The sequence below is a fragment of the Raphanus sativus genome, chromosome 2, assembly GCF_000801105.2.
Source record: "Raphanus sativus cultivar WK10039 chromosome 2, ASM80110v3, whole genome shotgun sequence".
In the NCBI taxonomy this organism is placed as follows: domain Eukaryota; kingdom Viridiplantae; phylum Streptophyta; class Magnoliopsida; order Brassicales; family Brassicaceae; genus Raphanus; species Raphanus sativus.
In genome coordinates, this window is record NC_079512.1 from 10,580,202 (window position 1) to 10,594,250 (window position 14,049).

At 34.9% G+C, this 14,049-nt stretch overlaps 1 protein-coding gene and 1 long non-coding RNA gene across 11 annotated transcripts; one reads left to right on the top strand and one right to left on the bottom strand.

Annotated features, from left to right (window-relative positions):
• Positions 1-7,616: 7,616 nt before the first annotated feature.
• Positions 7,617-13,132, bottom strand: LOC130503498 (uncharacterized). 10 transcript variants are annotated; one of them, XR_008940844.1, is made up of 6 exons: positions 12,453-13,129; positions 12,325-12,370; positions 12,140-12,231; positions 11,940-12,058; positions 11,463-11,845; positions 9,396-9,575 (listed from the first exon to the last, which is right to left on the bottom strand). It is a non-coding gene; the product is annotated as an uncharacterized LOC130503498 (long non-coding RNA). The 10 variants fall into 10 exon arrangements; XR_008940848.1 differs by having other exon boundaries at positions 11,463-11,580; positions 11,676-12,058; positions 12,453-13,127; XR_008940842.1 differs by having other exon boundaries at positions 11,463-11,586; positions 11,676-12,058; positions 12,453-13,127.
• Positions 8,256-9,175, top strand: LOC108829857 (uncharacterized). The gene has a single exon (XM_018603449.2). It carries the CDS (start codon positions 8,425-8,427, stop codon positions 8,776-8,778), a length of 354 nt encoding a protein of 117 aa, XP_018458951.1. The 5' UTR covers positions 8,256-8,424; the 3' UTR covers positions 8,779-9,175.
• Positions 13,133-14,049: the final 917 nt, after the last annotated feature.

The window sequence follows — 14,049 nt, forward strand, 5'->3', positions numbered from 1 at the left end:
AAATTTCATATACCATAAGGCTCTTGCTTGTTAGTCCTAGGTTTGTGGGTCAACCCACCCCGCGCTACCATGAGTAGAATCATTTTTTTTATTTAAAAGTTCAACCCGCATAACCCGCCAAGTAAAAATATTCAAACCGCATCCACCCGCCAAAATTTGCGGCTACCCCGCGGGACCTGTGGATAATTTTTCATTATATTTTAGTTATTATTTAATTATTTATTTTCGAAATAATATATATTTATATAATTAAAAATGTAATATTTTATTTTATATATATTTTTAAGAAAATATTTCCCTTTAAAAAATCTTTTCTTTTTTTTTAATTTGCAGGTGGACGAGTAACCATAACACAAATTAAAATGACCCGCACCCACCGCCCAAAAAAAATTTAAAATCAATTGACCCACACCTACCCTGCCCCGCAGTGGGTCAAACGGGCTGGAGCCCGCGGGTAAAAACTCAAATTCTCAGGGCTATTGCATGTATCAAAATACCACTTGAGCATGTAAAAGCAGATGGTGCATATGAATTTAAATTACGTCTGAGTCATGGTAGACCTATCAATTCTAAGCATAATAATCCTAGAAAACTGATATGCACACATACATAATAGAACGAAGTATTTTGGAGGAAGAAAATGACGAGAGTAGTGACGAAGTACAGCATCATGAGTCAGAAGAAATAATGAGGTTTTATTAACTACATTCATATTAAAATATATGGAAAATAAATGAAAAGGAAAATGTTGATGATGTTTTTCATATCTTTTGCCAGGGGAGAGAACTGAGAAAATTTAAGATCCATAACCAAAATGTGTATAAGGCTGTAAAAATACATGACTGGAATTATAGATGCTAAGAATGTGTGAATAATCGTCATAGAATTCAAATTATAATGCAAAGATATCCAGCTATCGCTGTGAGTCTAATCAGATGACTAAGTCTTATGCTCCAGCTCTCGCATGTGAACAAGGATCAAGTGTCGATCGATACTATTGGCTAGATAATGATCAATACTTCCATAGTCAAGCGTTGTCTTCCTAATCAATATGTTCACTAGATTCCTAGACTACCTCTCGCATGTATCTAACAAGCTCAGCAAAATTAATCGAGGTAATGATCCCTTTCTTTGTAGTTGTCTATAATCCTAAAATCAGTGTTCTAATTAGGTACTTTAGAACTAGAGCTGGGAATTTGATTCATTATCCGCGGGCTCCGCCCCGTTTGACCCGCCGCAGGGCGGGTGCGGATCGAGGAATTTGAAAAAAACTGTTCGCGGGTGCGGGTGCGGGTCGAGTGATTTTAACGCGGGGCGGGTGCAGGTCGACCGAATTTTAACTGCGGGTACCCGCCAACCCGCAAAATTAAAAAAAAAAATTCTTTTTAAAATATTAATTTTTTTTAATAAAATTATGTTTTTTATAAAAAATAATAAAAAGTACGAATATTTTTAAAAATTTAATTAAAATATATTACTTATATTGTTTTTTAAAAAATATTAATAAAATAATTATTTTTATTGTTTTTATATTATCCGCGGGTCCCGCGGGTTACCCGTTAATTTATGCGGGGCGGGGCGGGTCTTACATTTTTTAGATGCTGGTCAAGCGGGTCGAATCTTTGAATCGAAAAAATGAGTCGACCCGCAAACCCAACACTATTTAGAACACAAGCAGTAAGACAAATTCTGATGAAAGAAACCTAATAATTGACCTTAGCAGTTCTATGGTCTACTAATATGTAAATCTAACAAGGTGAACTACTCATACATAATTAAATAGAACATAACAATAATCTGAATATAATGAATAAAATAGATAAGGTAAGAAAAACTGGAGTGAACAAAAAAAGGTAAGAAAACTGGAGTTTCAATACAAATCTCTGAAGGAGTCTTGGATCTTCTCTCTAAATCTACTAAAAGCCCTAGAAAAATATGTTGTGGTAAAAAGAAGTGTAAGATTGCTTTTGTGCCAAAACAATGGGCAAACACATAAATAGTAGATATTAGGTCAGTCAGGGGTAATTTTGTAATTATGTGGATCTTCTGGCTTCAAGTGGGTCACGAACAAGTCGGCCCGTCTATTCATGTCGGTGTCGAGCGATAATAAGGGGTCAGTGTCGATCGACACTCCTTTTGAATCTCGACTCTGGCTAATTTCTTGAACATATACAAGTTTTTTTATTCTTTAGCTCAAAAATGCTCCATAATCTCTACATTACTCTAAAACATACATGAACCCGAAAAGACTCAAATAAAATCTAAACATAAATAATAGATCCTAAAAAATCATACCATAGCTGAAAACTGGTAAAATCCATGGTATATCACTGATTATAAATATTCTAAAGCTGCAAGCAAGATTTTTTTTTATCTTGTTTGCATATTTTTACAAAATCTGTTTATAAAACACATGTTGAATCCTCAAACCTAAGATATGCAAAGAGTAGTATAAGGTAATGTGTCATCAGACCAAGAGAACATAAACAACTGTGTGGCCGAAATACGTATCATAAAATTGGCAGCCGAAGCCAGTGCTTGGTTGGCGTGGTGTCAAGGACAGCATGGGACACTGTCGATAATACTAACTCAACAAATATATCTCATGAAAATTTACAAGAGGAAATACCACCTACCTTGTAGGAGATGGATTGCATCCCTCCACAAAGCCCATAAAATAGAATATTTGGCCCGATAAGCCGGCTAGGACATCGGCTCGTGAGAGTAGCTTCCGACCAAGCGTGCGGTCCCGGATTAAGACTACTTTACTTCGATGAAAGTGCGTCATCTTGGCTTGGAGGCCGATCGCTAGGCCCATTTTCTAAGCCCTAGAAGGATTGAGCCCATGTATGCAAGACAATCTAGGGAGAACAAGGGAAAAAAAGGTTTGACTACTTAAGTACGAGGGGGAGGAACGAGAGGGGGGATCCTAACACTTTACACACACCCACATGGCGGCTAGAAACTAGGGCTTTGCTCATTTGTATTCTTTCCGACTTATACTTTTCTTGCTAGCTCTCTGAGCACCGGCTTAATTCCCCTATCCTTTCCTCATTTGTAACCAAGATATTTTCTGATCTAATAAAACTCTTTTGAAGTAACCCACCGAAAAGTTAGGTGTTTACCGTATGAGTCCCGACTGAACACGGTTCAAACATACCTCACCACCAGAAGATGTTGGGGAGAAGGATACAACAACATCTCTTTTGTCTGCTCAGGAGGAAACACTTCAAGATTTCTCAAATATTACCAACTCTTCAGTCACATTAGAAGGTGATATATCTGCTCAAGCTCAAAACACAAGTAAGAAAGACACTCCTTCTAACATTATCATCACGGCAAGCCAATAAGTTACAAGCGATGATCTCTTAATTGTCACCCCTAACGTTCAGCACAGACATTCACAAGAGTTTGCACATGATACTGATTGGACCACATAGCATGATCTGGATTTAGGTGACAGAAGTGAGGCTACTTCCAACCTGACAAGAGGCGGAAGGATGATTAAGCCCACATCAAAATTTTAAGGTATGGAGTGGATAGTGACAGGAAGAAGAGCAAAACTCGAGGGTAGATGTTGCAGAAAATCATCATCTTCACTAACTTGTTACTGTTATGAATATTGTAGTGATTTCTATTATTGAATGTTCTAGATTTACTTGATTTCCAGTTTACTTATTATCCAAGTTATACGTGGCTTCCAAGCTAAACCCTCATATTGTAATCCTATATAAATGATTCATTACTCATAGAATAAGACACACTAATTCATTATCTTCTCTTATTTACTTTATAACAGTTACTCATATTTTGAAATGCTAATTAAGCTTAATTTCATTATGTTTTTTCTTAATCTAGTTAATTATTTCTTAAGCGTCCATATGTCTAGTTTCATCAAACTTTGTCAAATTCTATGGTGTTATACATTCTTTGTGTTTCTTTTTCATATTTAAATTTGAAAACCTTCTATCAAAAACTTATACTGGTGTGCTTGATTCAGTTTTTTTATTCAATTTTTTTTTGTTGTTGCTCTTGCCCAAGGGCATATATGGCAGCATGAACTGCTTATGGGCGAAGGAAAGAAGCTATTTCTGTGCCCTTTGTTGGATCCCAAGCTGTAGGCTTTATTATGTAGGGTTTAGGTATTGTGATATAACCTTTTTGTTAAGTTTTTTTTTATTCACACTAAACTGAAGATATCTACATTTTTTTTTACATAGAACGGCTATTCTGTTAAGATGTCTAGAATTTGTTACGGGTAAAGTTCCATGAGTTATGGTTATAATTTATATGTGATTCATTGTTATGTTTATAATTTACATGGTATAAATTTTCATTTTTCTAGTCATAGGGTTCTATGCTTAATCAATCTTATTTTCATTATATGATTATATATCTTTGTCTACATAAGCTAATAAAATTTTATGTAACATGAGAATTATATTTCTCAACGTGAGATGATCTGGAACGGATTGAAATTTTTTTAGATAGACATAATAAATTTAAGTATTAAAATAATTTTACCAAAGTAAATACAAATATTACATTAGTCACTAGAGTTTTTTTGAGAAATAATTAATCCCTAGATTTATACTTTTTGTTATAAGACAATTCAAAATTTACCCCATTTTTATTTTGTAAATTTTTCTAAATATCCATTATTATTAGTATTAACATAAAATTGTAGCTGACAGAAAAACATGAAATTGTATGTTACACATGCATATATAATAATTTTTAATCGTTAAATTTACAAAATATTAGAAGAAATATATGAGATCTAATGAAAGTCAATTATGAGTGTTAATCTTGATAAAAAAATATTTTTTAGTGAGCCAGTTCGCTCTACATTTTAAATTTTACTCTACATTTTAACTCATGTAATAGTATTAACACTATACAGTAATTGAATCTTGATTTGTAGGATAAGGAATGGAAGTCAGTCAAGACTGAGATGGTCTATTTTATGCTCATCACTAGACTAAGTTTCTCATTTGCATGACAATCTAGAAAAGTATGTTAAGTGAAAGAACTAAAAAACTATAAAGCGCAGATGAGTATGTTTCAACAAAATTGTCAAAGAAACAAGAATAGTAAGTTGCATGTTCTTTCGCAATATTTTTGGGGTTAATCACTTTCCACGAAGACTCCATTATGATCTCTTTGTCTTTCTTCTCTAAAAAGAAAAGAAAAATTCCATTATAGAAATCGGTGCATTGAATCAGTTATAAACGCGTAAAGGTTTATAGCAACGACTCTTCGAAATGAAAAGGGTTTAGTTATATTTACAAGCCGAATTATATAAGTAATTATCCATTTTATGATTTAATTCTTTAATTATTATGTTATGATTTGCATGATAAGAACAAATTCAATCATTGGGGGTATCACATTGCAATTGAGCTATGGTTGCAGTTTGTTTGTTTTCCGTTGGATATATCATATATTCATATGAATATAAATGTTTGACGTTAATACTTTAAATTGAAATGCGGCTTATCATTTTAGTTTTCGAAATTATACCTAAGACTAATTATAAATACGTCTAATTGTAATATAACTAACGATAATTTCTTTTTGTCAACAACTAACAGGAATCATTATTGTTAGAATCTAATGATGATTATTATAAAATAGTAATAATAATTGATAAGATTAGTTGGTAGTTGGTATAATTATATAAATGAAATTTGCCAGGATTTTTTGACACGGTTTTGGTTTGGTTTAAAGACCCAGCTAACTGGACAGAACATGCGCTTACGTCCATTGTCTTCAACAATATTTTTATTTGCTATTTTATAGAAAAATAATTGAAATCTATGTAAATACTGATAGAGTAATAGAAAAATTCAGACGCCAAAGCCAAAGGATCAGGACTAGTAAACATTCTTATGCGAAATAGAGAACGTTTAGGTTGTTGATTTAAAGTATAATCTATTAGGATATTCCCATGTAGCAAGTACAACTATAGTTAATTAACATCAATAACATTCAATATAAAAAATTTTCAACCAAAAAAAAAAGATTCGATATATATTACAGGTTTTGTTATGACTACGTCGACTTCTCTGCTAAATGGCATTTATAAGCTGAAAAAATGATATTCAACCTGACCAATATATATCAAATTTTTGTTCTAAGTCATTATAAAATAAATGAAGCTAGTCAAATACAGAATTTCAACTAAAATGTTTTGGTCCTGCAATTCAAGCGGTCTTGGTTCACCAAGCCATGTGTGATAGATTAATCACATGCCATGGGATTCTAATGATATTTGATATCCCTAACAAATGAAAAACACATTATGATAAAATCATCTTGATTATTTTAACTGAAAAAATACTAACATAGATTAGATAACTTACCATTCGAGTTCATCAAAATATATTTGATTTCATCATTGGGAGAAGCTCTTTAAGCACTATGTGGTACGATTTCCAAGAGAATGTAGTTTTTCCCACGAGATTTATACATGCAAACGTATTCAATTTCTAACATAATGTAGATAAAATCATCTATAATGTATTTCATGTAAAGTTGTTTATCAAACACTTGGTGCAGTAGGGAAGGTTGTTTGCTTTGATCTATGTAGTTGTCAGATTTATCCACAGTATATCTCTGTTGAAAATCTGTGTATTTTGCTTAACTTAATCACATGTAACCTTGGGTTTCATGTTTCTCCGGTGTACCCCGGAAAGTTGTATTGGTCCGATGTCCAGTCTGCCGATGCCCTCAAATGATGAAATTTATATAATATATGGAGTATATTATAAAAAAGTATAATATAAAGTTCAACAGTTTCTAATGATGATTTAAAGCCACATTGAAAATGGTTATTTTGATCGCACCACATTGAAAATGGTTATATATTCGATCAAAAAAAGAAAATGGTTATTTTGAGAACAATACTTACATTCATCTCTGGAGTGAACTTTTTAAATTCACCTCACTTCTATTAGTCAATCAAATTGCCACGTAACATTAATGACAAAAAATATTAAATACATTTTTAAAAAGCCAAAAAATCTTTTAAATATCAATTCTAACAAAATTAATACCGAAAACTAAATCCTAGATCCAAATCATAACCCTAAACCCAAACTGTAACCCTAAACCCAAATCCTATACCCTAAACCCAAACCTAAGCCCTAAACCCAAACACTATACCCTAAAATCAAAATGCTAAATTCTAAATCTAAACTGTAAATTCTAAACCCAAAGGTTTGGGTTTAGGGTTTAGAGCTTGGTTCTAGGGTATAGAGTTTGATTTTAGAGTATAGTGTTTGAATTTAGTGTCTGGGTTTAGGATATAGAATTTTATTTTAGGGTATAGAGTCTAGAGTTTAGGATATATGGTTTGGGTTTAGGGCTTAAGATTTGGATTTAGGGTATATAGTTTGGGTTTAGGGTTACGGTTTGGATTTAGAGTTTAGTTTGCGGTATTAGTTTTGTTAAATATGACATTTAAAAAAAAATTTGGCTTTTAAAAAATGTATTTAATATTTTTGTCATTAATCATACGTGGCGATTTGATTAGCTAATAGAGGTGAGGCGAATTTAAAAAGTTCACCCTAGGATTAAACCTAAGTATTGTTCTTATTTTGATCGCACCACAGTTAGTGTTTTTTTTTTTTTAACTCGAAGAAAGTTGAGATACATAATGTCGATAAGAAATTAAAGACAAAAAACATAAACCAAACAAAATAAAACAAAGACATAAACAGAGCCTAAAACCCATATATGTCCACAAGTCTATTCCTTCCACATTTCCAGAAGAATTCGATATCAATGGAGCTGACCTAAATAACAAATGTCTTGAGCAGTCCCAACCCTGAAGGGAATATCACCAAGCCATAATAGAACCAGCAACATCAGAAACAATCGAGAGGTCAAACTACACCAACTCCAGCAGCTGTTAACCATGTGAAACTTGCATGACCAGAAACCACCACTAAAACTAAGATACAAAGACAAAAGACCTTGAAACGCTACTTGGAAAAACGTCAAAAAAGACCACCAGCTCTTACACGCACCACAGTTAGTGTAACTACGTACTTCCTACTAAAAATACTATTTTTATTTTTATTTTTTCTAAAATGTATATACTATATTTATACCGCAATGAAAATATCAATTGTATTGTAGTTCAACAATTATACCTTCAAAAGGATCACCCAACTTAGCAGCCTTACTATAGGAGTCAATGATCTATGTGTGTCTCTCTCTCTCCTTCATATTATATATATACCACAATGGCTCCATGAATTCCAAATCGGAGCACACAGAAAACAAAAGAAGAAAGGTTTTTTTTTCTTGGGCATATCCCAAGTTTCCTTTCTTTCCTTCTTTATTTTTTTTTTGTGTGGGTATAATTCCACAAGAAGAAAAAGCCCTTTTTCTAAAACTCCATCAAAGTTGATCGTAATGGGAAACTGTTTAGTTGGGAAGAAGATTGCAAATGTTGCTGAAGAAGATGATCGATTTGAAGAAGTGGTAGCGAAAAAGGATTACAAAGGGAAAGATCGCAAAGTGAAGATTGTTATAACGAGAGATGAGTTAGAGAAACTCATACTTTTCCAGCTTAACGCAGACGGTGCAGCTAAAGGAGGAGATGCCACGTTGGCTTCTTTTGGAGATTTTCTAAGAGAACTTGAGGCGGAGAGAGTGGCCGGAGAAGCTGCGGCTGCGGCGGCAGAGGAAGAGAAGTCTCGCCGAAAATTATGTCGGAGGTGGAGACCGTCGTTGGAGAGTGTCATTGAATGGCCTGAAGCAGTATAGTACTCTTTATTTTATTTTATTTTCCTATTATTCAAGGTTTTCAAATATTTTATTTTTCAACTAAAATAAAATGATTTTCTTTTTGGAAATTTACTTTTGCCTTTTTTTCTATACGACTTTTTTCCCGAGATCGTTTTTTGCATCTAAGATCTTGGGTTTTTGAAATGGGCAATGGTGTATTACCAAAAGAAATATCAAAAAAAGATTTCTATGTTTTGTTTACCTTTGAAATTTTGTGTCTCTCATCACCAATAAAGTTCATAGCTCTTGGTATAATCGTTGGCTTTCGAGTTTGTCTTTTCCTCCCGTGTGTAATAATGTAATATTGTCATGTTCTTCTCTTTGTGTTTTATATGTCCTTTAAGAAAATGTTTTTCCTTCAGTTCAAAAACAAAAACAAAAAAAATGCTTTTCCCTCTTATAATTATTTTTGGAACTCTGGGTCAGGTGTATGGCAATGTCAAAGGCAGAGAAATAAATTCTCGTTCGATATATTCTTAAATCATTACAGTTTTGGTAGGATAAATTAAATAATTTCAGTTTTAATAGGTCATATATAGTAAACTAGTATACCACGGTAGGAGGATTTGACAAGAAAAACAGATGAGAAATTGAAGAATCTCCAAAGCAATTTTAAAAGAAGGATGTGTATACATGGACATGAGTTTGCGTAAACTGTTATTTGCGACCTTGATTGGGTAAACAGGACTAAGTGAAAAAGTGACATTGACCGCTGTAGAATAATAAGCCCAAATTCTAATTCTATCTTGGTCCACTCCAATCCAAAACAAGATATCCTGTATAAACAAAAAGGAAACGTTTTTCTGTTTTGATGAAAAAAAAAAAAGATAACAAGAGAAGCAATTAGGGTGTTAGAGTTTTGTGTTAATCATTGGCTTGTAATCTCTATTGTTATTCTTGAGAAACAATTTTCTTTGAGTGAATAAAGAGAAGAGTTTTTGATATTGATTTCAATCTAAGTTTAAAGCACTAAGCAATGTTCAAATCCTAACAAGTGGTATCAGAGCAATCCAGGTTTGATTGCAAGTGCTAGGAGGAGATATGGAATCGATACCGAAAAAGTTCAAGTTCGAGATTGAGAGGTTTGATGGAAAAGGAGATTTCGGGTTATGGAAGTACAAGATGATAATGCAGTTGGAGCTTCTAGGGTTAGATTCAACCATTCAGGAAGTTTCAGAAACGACTTCTGAAACGGACAAGGAGAAAGACGAAGATAAATCGGACGTCAAGGTAGATCCTTTGAAGGACAAGAAGGCAAAGAATCTAATATGCATGAGCCTAGGAAATTTGGTTATGCGTAAGATGATGAAGGAAACAACTACATTAGGGGTTTGGAAGGCTTTGGAAAGAGATTACCAAACAAAGACACTTCCTAATAGGATCTACATGAAGCAAAGGTTTGCAAGCTTCAAGATGGATGATCACAAGAGCATCGAAGAAAACCTAGATACTTTTCTCAAGCTAGTATCAGATCTTTCAAGTCTTAACATCACCATCAGCGATGAAGACCATGCAATTCAAGTTCTATCTAGCTTGCCCCAACAATTTGATTCACTAGTTGACACACTCAAGTACAGGACTGCAAAAGAAACTCTAACCATGAACGACGTGATTAATTCAGCATACTCCAAGGAAGTGGAGTTAAAGGAGAAGGGATTGTTGAATAAATCCAGGTTTGATGCAGAGCGTTTGTACGTGGAGTCAAGGGGCAGATCAGAGAAAAAGGGTGACAGAGGAAGAACTAACGGCATAAGCAGATCTAAGTCAAGGCAAAGGTTCGATAAAAGCAAAACAGGTTGTTTTATCTGTGGAGAAGAAGGACACTCGAAAAAAGAATGTCCTGAAAGGAGACATAGAGAATCTGCAAATATTGCTACAGAGCCGAAGCAATCGTTAGTGTTAACAGCTAGTGTGCAAAACACTAAGCAAGAATGGATCATGGATTCTGGATGTTCTTATCATAGTACATCAAACAAGGAGGTAATGTTTGATCTCAAAGAGTTCAATGGTGGTTCAGTGTTAACGGCGAATAACACTCAATGTGACATCAAAGGAATTGGGAAAACAAAGATTCAGAATTCAGATGGCTCTGAAGTGATACTCACGGGTGTTAGGTACATTCCGGAGGTGAGTAGAAATTTAATTTCCTATGGGATGTTAGAAAAACCAGGTTGCAGTTATAGAGGAAGCAATTTCACGGTGCACTTCTATAAAGATAATAAGAAGGTGATATCAGGAAAATATCAAGATGGAGTTTATTATCTACAAGGTACAATTGCTAAGAGTAAGAAGACTTGCCTAGAGTGGAGAAAGAAATCAGAAAGAAGAAGTCAAAGAAGGTGACGTTTTCTACAAATCTGATTCAGGGACCTACTCCGTACGGTTTTGAAACAAAAGACGCATCAGCTCAAGGTGGAGACTCTTTTTCAACAGAAAAAATGAGTCTAAAGAGAGCAGTGAAGAATCTCAGACAGAATCTTCAACGGATGATGTTTTTTTTGCAAAAGAAGTAAGGCAAAAAGATGGTGATTTCTTAGCACACATTATGGCTGCATCTGAAGAGCTTGATATGAAAAAGGAATTGGAAAACAAGGATCAAAAGTGGAGCATGGTATCTTCGGAGATAGAGTTAAAGGAGATGTAACAGTATCTAAGATCCATACCAATAATCAAGAAGATTCTCAAAGTAAAGCAGTATCTGGGCCGGAGTTTCAGGTTCGCTGCTGTTCCTTGATCGCTTAAGAAGGGAGACGCTCCAGGTAACTCCATTATCAACGCTGTCTCAAGCTCGCAGAGACAGATGAGAAGAAACAAGTCAGTTTCGGGTTTATATTGATAATGGAAAACTCAAGGAGGTGGAGTTTAAAGAAAGTTACATTTGAGCATAGCTGCGAGGCAGAGGTTTTAGCTCAAGGTGGAGCAGCTAAGACACAAGAAAAATTCACTCAAATGCTCTGAAGAAACGGATGAGGAACATGAGAAAAAGTCTTAAACAGCTACTGCAGTGGAGAGCAATCACAGAGGAAAACTGAAGGGAGACGAGTATCTCAATTGAAAAATAAAGCACAACAAGATCACTGGATGAGTTTAACATCACAATCGTCAACTTAAAACATGTAAAGAGAAGTGGATAACTTTACAAGGAAGTTGAAGGGAAACAGGTTCATGGTTTCGTCGGAGTAACGGAGGAGTCTCTAAAGGGTCACCTGAGAGAACGTCTTAAACGACAAGAAAGGCTGAAGGGAGACGAGTACCTAGGCTGGCCAAAGAAGAAACAGATCACAGGACATCAGAAACGTTTTTTTTTTTAAAACAGCTAAAAGGGTGGAAATGAATTTACCGAGAAGCTGAAGAACGAAGTTTGAGCAAGCAGGAGAAACGGATAACGGGAAACACATGAAAGAAATATGCCGGTTGAAGAATCACATCTCACTGTCAAAGTCAAAAGGAGATTAAGTCTATACGATCTCAAAGGGAATATGTAAGAGGTCTCCAAGAAAACTCAAATCATCAGAGAAAGCTTACCAGAGTGCTGCAGTAATCCGACAAGGTTGAGCCATGGATCAACCACCTGAAACATTCAAAATGAGAACTTTGTTAATTATCAGTAAAAGAAGAAATCGCGAGCTTCTTTGAGAATTACTAGTTCTCACAATGAAGAATATTTAGAGGTAAGGTCGGAGTTTGCAGAAAACGAGCTGGAGATTTGGGTAGTTGAATTGATCTCTGGAATCAAGACGAGGAAGGTTGAAGACAGAGTAGCAGCGTACGTTCTACATGAGTCGTCGACGGTAGGATTTGTTGATGAGACGTCATCATTGTCTTAAGGATTCTTAGTGAAAAGGAGATGAGAGAGAATAGCAATTATGGTTTAATCTTCAAGAGTGACACACGGCAAAGACAAGGAGGAGGAGTAGTGATTCGGCGGCGAAGCAATTCAGCGAAGTTGTCATCGAATTACTTGTTCGTCATGCTGATCATGGGCTGTGAAGGTTTGGCCTCCAAAGAGAGGAGGAGAATAGAATTCTCATGGCTTCAAGAGAAAGGCTGTTCTTCAGTTAAGAAACTCGGCGAAGTGTTCACCGGCTCAGATCAATTTTCAGATCAAAGAGGAAGAAGAAGGAACGCGGCGTCGATAACGTCAAGGTGGTGACTTGAAGAAAAATCGTAATGTGGGCCTATGGTGGAGATTGTAGAATAATAAGCTCAAATTCCAATTCTGTTTTGGTCCACTCCAGCCCAAAACAAGATATCCTGCATAAACAAAAAGGAAACGTTACGTTAGTTGATGGCGATATGTTATATATAAAGGAGGTGGTGTCATGGCTTTAGGGTCATCCGAGAGAAAGCAAGAGCATAAGAAAGAGATAACAAGAGATTAAGAAATTAGGGTGTTAGGGGTTTGTGTTAATCATTGGCTTGTAATCTCTATTGTTGTTTTTGAGAAACAGTTTTCTTTGAATGAATAAAGGAAAGAGCTTTTGATATTCATTTCAATCTATGTTTAAAGCATTAAGCAAGGTTTAAATCCTAACAACCACATTGATTTATCATATTATTGAACACTTTGATTTAACCAACTTTTTCTATAATAACTTTGTGACCTTTTTTAGTATTCTTTGATCCTCCTCTATGTGTTCTTTTTTTTTTTGATCAACCTCCTCTATGTGTTCAATACTACGATAATTGATGCGGATCAACTTGGTGGGTTAATGAAACAAATGATTTCCGAGTTAAACACATGTGCATAGGCCTGGGCAGAAAATCCGACAACTAGATGTCTTGAACAATCAGAGAAGCGCTTTGATAAACAGATTTGATTTTGACTGACTCAATTAAGGTCTTAGTGTTTGTTCTATTAGACAAGAAAGATAGCATTTTTTTGACTTCGTAACTGGGCAGATAATGCGACAACCGAACAACCGAATAGAAACCGGTCCGATAAAAACGATTTGGTTCGGTTTTGGATGTTCTAAATAAACCAAACGGTTGATGTTTTTGTGTTGTAATGGTGTTCGGTTCGGTTCGGTTTAAACCCGACATCCATTTGATTACATCCGACACCTGAGGATTATTAAGACGCTAAGACACAACCCTAGCCCTCTTTTGTTTTCCCTCTTTCGATTACAACAAAATTCACCAAGATTTTCTGCGAAAATCTCAACCAAAACTTTCCAAAATCCCTACGATTCACCAAGATCCCCCTTTTGTTTTCCCTCTTTTGTATACAGAGTTGCTTTGTCACATGTT

Coding starts and splice junctions, on each gene's coding strand:
- LOC108829857 (XM_018603449.2), top strand. CDS start 8,425: ATGGGAAACTGTTTAGTTGGGAAGAAGATTGCAAATGTTGCTGAAGAA.